General features: G+C 37.2%; 1 protein-coding gene across 7 annotated transcripts in view; it reads right to left on the reverse strand.

Annotated features, from left to right (window-relative positions):
• CNOT6L (CCR4-NOT transcription complex subunit 6 like) overlaps positions 1 to 8,800 on the reverse strand; it is a 117,207-nt gene that overhangs the window by 64,351 nt on the left and 44,056 nt on the right. For 6 of the 7 annotated variants that reach the window (XM_015096574.4, XM_012180231.4, XM_004009932.5 and 3 more), the window contains one exon: positions 2,265 to 2,386. In XM_015096574.4, the coding sequence (XP_014952060.1) occupies positions 2,265 to 2,376 (112 nt within the window). In that variant the 5' untranslated portion in view covers positions 2,377 to 2,386. Of the gene's footprint in view, positions 1 to 2,264; positions 2,387 to 8,800 lie in introns of those variants that run through there. The other variant, XM_042251539.2, reaches the window with a different exon arrangement.

Genomic DNA, 8,800 nt, shown 5'->3' on the forward strand with positions numbered 1-8,800 from the left:
TTATCAACCAGAGACAATACTGGGACTCCAGCAATCTGGAAACATTTTAGCTTGTCAAAACCAGAGGAGTGCTACCACTATCTAGTGGGTAGAGGCCAGGAATGCTGCTGAACATCGATGTGCACACAACCACTTCCAACAACAAAGAACTGTCTACCCGGAAGTGTCAACAGTGCCAAGTTGAGAAATCCTGGGTTAACCTAGTACGATTTGCTCATATTCATTATTTTAAAATTACCAATCACCTATCCACCCAGTTAGTTACCTTTTATCGAAGATACACATAGTTCCTGCCAAACTCTAATGTGGGTTTATTTAACTCTTCCAATGAAAGCATACTGAGGAAAAAATTACATTCTATGTATAGTCTGTATTATATCGATTCATAGAAGAAAAACTGTACTTATACTTTTATTTTTAATAAGTTTTTAATTTTGTAATAATTGTAGATTTACAGAACAGTTACCAAGACAACACAGTTCCTATATACCCCTCAGCCAGTTTTCCCTACTACTAGCATATTATATTGGAGAAGGCAATGGCACCCCACTCCAGTACTCTTGCCTGGAAAATCCCATGGACGGAGGAGCCTGGTAGGCTGCAGTCTATGAGGTCACTAAGAGTCGGACACGACTGAGCGACTTCACTTTTACCTTTCACTTTCACGCATTACAGAAGGAAATGGCAACCCACTCCAGTGTTCTTGCCTGGAGAATCCCAGGGATGGGGGAGCCTGGTGGGCTGCCGTCTATGGGGTCGCACAGAGTCGGACATGACTAAAGCGACTTAGCAGCAGCAGCATATTATACTACCACTGTACATTTGTAAAAGGTTTCCTAGTGGCTCAGTAGTAAAGAACACGCCTGCCAATGTAGGAGACTGGGTTCAATCCCTGGGTGGAGAAGATCCCCTGAAGGAGGAAATGGCAACCCTTTCCAGTATTCTTGTCTGGGAAATCCCTACCTGGGAAAAGCCTGGCAGGCTACAGGTGTACAAAGAGTCAAACACAAAGAGTCAAACACAACTTAGCAACTAAAGGAACAAAAACCGGGTCTCCTGCATTGCAGGCAGATTCTTTACCATCTGAGCCACCGGAGAAGCCCGTAAAGTGAAAGAATTAGTTACTCAGTCATGCCCACCTCTTTGTGACCCCACTGGCTGTAGGGTGCCAGGCTCCTCTGTCCATGGAATTCTCCAGGCCAGAACACTGGAGCCAGTTCCCTTCTCCAGGAGATCTTCTTGACCCAGAGAGCGAACCTGGGTCTCCTGGATTGCAGGTAGACTGTTTACCATCTGAGCCACCAGGGAAGCCCAAAAAGCAACGTTTGTCAAAACTAGGAAACTAAGATTGCTACTTTCATATTAACTAATTTACAGACTTTATTTGAATTTCACCAGTTTTTACACCTTTTTGTTAGAAGATTTGATCCAAGATACCATTTTGCATTTAGCTGCCATGTCTCTTTAGTCTTCTCTTGTCTAGGACAGTTTCTCATTCTTTCCTTGTTTTCAGGACCCTGACAATCACTCTATGGAACGTCCTTCAGTTTGTCTGATGTTTTCCTCACTATTAGACTGAGGTTATGAGTTTTCAGAAATCAGATTCTATTTTAACAAATCCTAAACATGTAAAGTCATGTAACACAGTTATCACTTTATAGAATAAACAGATAGCTTTTAGGATTCCTACTCTGCCAACAATGGGATGACAGGATGATGGCAAAGATATCAACTTGCAAAAATGATTACTCTGTGATAGAAAAACAAAATCTATTATATCAAAGAAGCAGGTTTTACTTAGAAACTGCACTCCCAATGCCTTCAGTTCTAGATGCCACCTGTGGCCCACGGTATTAATCTCAAAAGAAACAATGGGAACAAAGACATTTAGTCACAGATAAAACAGTAAGTTGAACACTGGTAAGTACCTCAGCATCTTGTATTTTTTCAATTAATTCATTTAATTCAAAATGTATAGCAATGACAAAAATGTAATACTCAACTCTTGTTCATTATTGAGATCATGTGTATGTGAAGTGTGAAGTCGCTCAGTCATGTCCAACTCTTTGTGACCCCATGGACTGTAGCCTACCAGGTTCCTCCATCCATGGGATTTTCCAGGCAAGAATACTGGAATGGGTTGCCATTTTCTTCTCCAGGAGATCTTCCCAACCCAGGGACTGAACCCAGGTCTCCTGCATTGCAGGCAGACGCTTTCTGTCTGAGCCACAAATCCCAGATTAAATGTTTCAGATTTCACTCACCCGAGATTTCTAATTCTGCCCAGTGAGATTTTTTCCCATTGGCTACCTCCTCTGCTGACATGATGGTATAAATTCTGCGAGGATCTGGAGGATCATATTTTTCCTTTGGCATCCCTATTAGTCTGTGAGAAAAAAGAAAAAAGATGACCAATTATTTAGTCTTATACATAAAACAGAGGGAGAAAAATGGGACGGTAAGTTTTCTTTTGCTTCCCCCTTTCCAGGCTACCCTTAAATTCTCACTAGAAGGAAAACACACGCAAAGTAGGCTAGGCTGCAGGAATTTAGTAACAGAGGCCTCAAGGAAAATGCAAAGAAGCAGGGACACTGGACTTCACAATAAAACATGGCGTTGCTTCCCAAACATTCACTGCACCCCTTCCTCTTCATTTAGCTGCTGTGCTTTCCAAGACAGACTGACCCTTTGAGAATTTCTTTGATAGACTCTGATTGGTCTAAGAGAACCAAGGTAATTCTATCCTCCTTGCTTCATGCTATTCAAATATTCCATGTCTAAGACAGACAATAAGCACAAGATATTCTCCCTGTCACAGAGATTAGTTCAGAAATATCTAATAATCACTAGGCCTAAGACTAATTTTACATTTATGGGAAAAGCAAACTTCTTTCTCCTATTGGTCATACATGAAAAAGAAGACAACCCCAGCTACTCTTGAATATCATTCAACAACTAGAAGGGAAACCAGCCATAGCAGTCAGAGACTAGAAAACAGAGAAACAAAGCCAGAGTCCTCACCAAACCACTCCTGTAGCACTCTTCAGCACTGGGCTTTTTGACTATACAAGCCAGTCTGTTTGCTTATTGTTTAAACTACTAGTTTGTGTTTCCTGTTACTTATAATCAAAAGCATCTTAATTAAGATCATATATCTTGGTTTACATGGGCCAATCTTGGTTTATATCTGTTATTCTTAGGTCACTATTAATATAATTCTCAAAAGTGTCCAATTTGGATGATGAGTTACATGGCTGCCCTAATTTAAAGTAATATTATACAGTTTTCTTTATATAACAGCAAAAATAACCAAACAATCATCAGTGACAACCAAATAGACATAAAACTCCTCAAGTGCGCAATGTATGAATCAGATGACAAATGGCCATAAAAGTAACCACTGAAGAGGTCTTAAAACTCCTGCATGCTCTCAGTTCAGTTCAGTTGTTCAGTTGTGTCCGACTCTTTGCAACCCCATGAACTGCAGCATACCAGGCCTCCCTGTCGATCACCAACTCCAGGAGCCCACCCAAACTCATGTCCATTGAGTCAGTGATGCCATCCAACCATCTCAAACCCTGTCGTCCCCTCCTCCTCCTGCTCTCAATCTCAGCATCAGGGTCTTTTCAAATTAGTCAGCTCTTCCCATCAGGCGGCCAAAGTACTGGAGCTTCGGCTTCAATATCAGTCCTTCCAATGAACAGCCAGGACTGATTTCCTTTAGGATGGAATGGTTGGATCTCCTTGCAGTCCAAGGGACTCTCAAGAGTCTTCTCCAACACCACAATTCAAAAGCATCTATCAGTATCTGCATACTATTTATAGTTACTTCTTTGCTCACACTTTAAACACACACAGATATACATACAGACACCAAAACCAAGTGTCTAAAACTGGGACTGTTTCCAAGTAGTTTAGAACCTCTATCTCAATGGAAGAGTCACTTTCAGATGGTCTGAAATTTGTTACATAGAAAGAAAAACAGGAAGAATTCTATTATGTATCAAGAAATCAAAGCTAGTTTATAAGAGTACAATCAAAATTTCCCATCCCATAATTTGCCCTAGTATTTCTGAAGGAAAAACCGTCATTTCTTCCCATTTACTAAAAGAAGCAAAGGGGAAGTTTTCCAGGTTTTTTTCATCTGTTAACAGTAATTAGCTTCCAAACCTGGTTAAGCTCTTCAGCTCTAATCTTATCACATAACTGTGTAATACTGAAACATGTTTTATTTTCCATAAATGCCTCAGATCTTCATACAGCACAAAGAGTATGATCACTTTTCACAGGGGAAAAACCTGATTTTTACCCTATGTGGCCTATGTAAAATATTTCTGAATATAACATTTTTAGGTAATAAGGTTTTTAGAATTTCTACTATGCACCATAAGGCACATGTATCTCTGTGGGTACTCCTACACACTAATGTAAGATTCTACAAAAACACAAGATTAATAAGCAAAACCAAATAAAATTTATTCAGATACAAAGACATGCTACAAATTCATCATCAACAATAACAATGGGAAAAACTAAGACTATGAAATTTTCAAATTATCTTTCATTAATTTCAAATAATTTTCATAAAACATAGTGCAAAAAATGGTATAGATGCACCTATAGCAGGGGAGGAAAAGCGACGTAATCATAAAGAACAGACAGGTGGATACAATGGGGAAAAGAGGAGAGTGGGACAAATCAGGAGATTAGAACTGACATATATATACTACCATGTGTAAAACAGATAGCTGGTAGGAACCTGCTATATATACAGCACGGGAGCTCAGCTCAGTGCTCTGTGATGACTAGAGGGGAGGGATGGGGGAAATGGGATGGAGGTTCATGAGGGAGGGGATATATGCGCATAGCTGATTCACTTTGTCGTATAGCAGAAACTAACACAACACTGTAAAGCAATTATACTCCAATTAAAAAAGAAAACAGTGCATCAGTCAACAATTTGGCAGTTTAATCAGGGCTACCATTGGACAGTGTGTTATTCAAGGGGATAATGAGTATGGAGGCATGCCCTCTTTGTCTCTATATAGTTCCTATCACATGTGTGTGTGCTCAGTTGTATCTGACTCTTTGCAATCCATGGACTGTAGCCTGCCAGCCTCCTCTCTCCATGGGATTTCCCAGATAAGAATACTGCAATTTTCCTACTCAAGGGGACCTTCCTGACCTAGGGATCAAACCCGCATCTCCAGCATTGGCAGATAGATTCTTTACCACTGCAAAGCACTCCTATCACACAGTGGGCACCTAATAACTATTTGTGGAATGAGCATGTGCTTTATAATCCTAAAAACTACCAGCTCTCTCCCACCTATTCCAATCAACAGTCAATGCTCTTCTAAAAATTAATCTCATGAAATGGTCATTAATCAATTTCCCTAAATAATTTAAAAATCTAGAGAGGAGATTAATAGTCATCATCTCTTCTGGCCCACAAATGCTAATATCTGAAATTGCTACTATATAAGAACTATATTTCTTTTTAAAAAATTGTTATAAGTCTCCATCTTTGTAAGTCTATTAAAATTTACAAAATGTTTATCGTATCCATAAAATGCTTACCAATGTCTATAATATGTAAAAACCAAAGTATAATTAATACTGTTATGTTACGTGTCAAAGGTCTCTTTTGGATTTGATTAGGAAGTCAATAAAAATACAAGTCATTTAATCCTTCAAAATGACACTAAATTTGGATAGTCTGATTGAAGTTAAAACACTTATTTGCATTAACTAATGTAGTAGAGTCTATAGTTTTGGTGCTCACTACTGTCCTAGCATCAGAACATGCTATTTAAAAACTTAGCTCAAATTTAAGAAATTGGCATTACTGAACCTCCTATTCAGCTTTATCTTCCTGCTCAGTTTCTCAGCATCAACCTTCCATCTTGGAAACATTATCACAAAAACCTATTTCAAAATAACTTAATGTATAAAATAATAATTCAAATATAACTTAAATCTATAAATGTGACACTGATAATGTGCTTTCTCAACAGGCTAAGATATAGGTCAGTCCAAGGCTTAAATACTGGATGGACACACTTCATCCAAGGAAATGTTTTATTTTGTAAAGTTTAACAGCTAATTCCTTTCTCTAACTTTATTAAATTGATGAAAGGCAGGTTTTTCAATTGGTTTTTCCAAGAATTTCTCATTTCTGCAATATCTTACATCAGTTCCCAAAGGATCATCCCATTACATCAACCTAATTTATACTAGGGAGGAGATCCTGATAATGTAACAAGAGTAAACTAAAAACCCCTTCACAACAGCCTTTTTAACTTGCACTCTTCAATCCCATTTCAATACTATGAAAAATACTCCACATAGCTCCCCAAATACTGACTACATAAGCTTCTTTGAACTTGCCATCCTCTCTCCTCCATTCCTTGAATCTTAGTATATCACCATCACAGGCTTCTCAGAATCTAGTGTAAAATTTCTGAGAGCAACTGTCAGTCCTGAACAAAGAACTTGATTATTTCTTGGTTCCTACATGAACTATCCTGAAAGAAAATCATCACTGAAGGATGATTAATTATTACATACAGTGAAGATTTTCATTAGTTTATTTCTCAGAGTCTTCTGCAAAGTTATGCAAAAACTTCAAGTAAAGTTGTAAAATACCAACTTCATGGAAAATGTATTCCAGTCCTTTTCTGGCTGAAAGTAACACTGTATGTAACACTAGGGCTACTTTGCCCTAAAAAATTTACATTTCCAAAACTGTAAATAAAATACAAGATTCCTATATAACATTCTATTCAATGAATAGGTTGTTGTAAAATATACATGAATTACCACCAAATACACTATTGCCAAGGAACCCCAAATCTCAGGTTTTTTATCTGGGGCTAGGAAAACAATGCAACGTGACTCCTCCCTGCCCTATTCTCCTCCCCCCTAAATAATAATCTGAGCCAAATCAGAGCAAAGTATTAAAGGCTAGAACTAAGCTTCTGCTAATTTTGGTTATCTGGAAAAGCTTATTAAAAACAAAAAAAAATAGCAGACTCTATAGTGGATATAAAGATATAAGTCATTATGATGTTAAACCACAGATTCCCTCAGATTACCCCCTTCTCTAAATTTAAGGTCATTTTATCTCAGTCTATAGTTCAGCACAGTTTCAGAAATTAATCGTACTTCATTTAGAATTCAGAATAAGAAACAATGCTCCAATCACCAAAGAGTGCTTCATAGTGAACCAGGCCTCTAATTCAATGAATCCAACCCTAAAATATAAACCAGTAGATAAGCACTTGGAGCCACAGACATATTAAGTCATCATCTCAACAGCAGTTTGCGGAGCAATCTTAGACAGAGATGTAGAGTTCTCAAAGTTAAAAGAAAAACTAAAAAATAAAATTAAAAAAAAAAAAGTTAAAAGAAGACAAAATTCAGCCTACGCTGCTTATATTTTAGAGCAAGATGTCAGTGTCTTATTACATTTTACATATTCTCAGATAAATCTATCTTCTGTCAGCATTTATTTCCAAAGGTTATGGAACACATTATTTGCTATTTACTGAATACCCACCTTGACTAACATCTGTCCTTGCCATCTGGCCTTAATCATTAAGACCACTTTCCTTTCTGAGAAAATATGTCTAAGTTTACCATTTTTAATAAAGAAAAATAACCACTGCACTGCAGCATTGGAAGTTTCTATTTCCTCATCAATATCTATTTTTAACTATACACAAGTATTAATCATTACAACTGTCATACAAAATTTATACCTTGCCTGTGAGCTCAGGAGCTCACAGCTGATACTTAAAAAACAGCTTCCAGCAAATCACACTGCATAAAGTAGAATCTTACTGATAAAAATAAAGATTGATGGCAATCACAAGAGCTTAGAAGACATCCTGTGATAAATAACAATTTCATCCACATTCCTACTCCTATACCAAGGGCCTCCAGGTGACATTTGTCTTCAATGACATATTCAGCTCAAGTCTATAGATGACAATAATGAAACATTCAAAAAGAGCCACTCAAAATCTTCATTATCTCCCAATCTGTCACCACTCTAAATAAAAACAAAACAAAATTCTAGTTTTACAATGGTAAAGCTACCCATCATTAAGGAAAAAGTTACCTTCAGACTTCTGGAATTTCCTGTTTCAGACTAGTTTAACATTTATTCAACAAACATTTACTGCAGGCCTGCTATCATCATGCATTATATCAAGCACTAGGACTTCAACAGTGAACAAGACAAAGGGCATCCTTGCCCTCATGCAGCTTACACCATTTTCATGTACTACGTGAGAAATAAAGTTATAAAATATTCTAATTTCAAATAATTTCACAAAGAATTTTTCATTTCTTCTTGTTAGTACTTTTTCCCCCCTCATCAGGTAATTGCATTTCTCCCTACAGCCACAATGGAAACATACAGCTAAAGGGAGAGTAAAAGATCTTTATCACAGAAGATGAGAGTAATGAATAATAGATACCCTACAGAATGGACAAGGATAGGATTAAAGAGTAGCACACCTAGGACAAGAATGGCAAATTTTAAACAGCTTAAAATTGGGGAATAAGATCAAAGATAAAAGGATAATACACATCAGTACATTTAACTTAAGGTGATGTTAGCAAATGGTTTTCTAATCCAATAATATTTTTTCTATGATCCTTATTGACAAACTGAATAACGAGGAAACAGTAGTACCAAGGATTTTTCTGCTCTTTAAAAATACTAGTACTCAACATGTTTTATTTCTATTCAGTTTATCCTTATGGATCTCCTTCATAACCAGTTATTTAC

The sequence above is a fragment of the Ovis aries genome, chromosome 6, assembly GCF_016772045.2.
Source record: "Ovis aries strain OAR_USU_Benz2616 breed Rambouillet chromosome 6, ARS-UI_Ramb_v3.0, whole genome shotgun sequence".
Taxonomy (NCBI): Eukaryota; Metazoa; Chordata; class Mammalia; order Artiodactyla; family Bovidae; genus Ovis; species Ovis aries.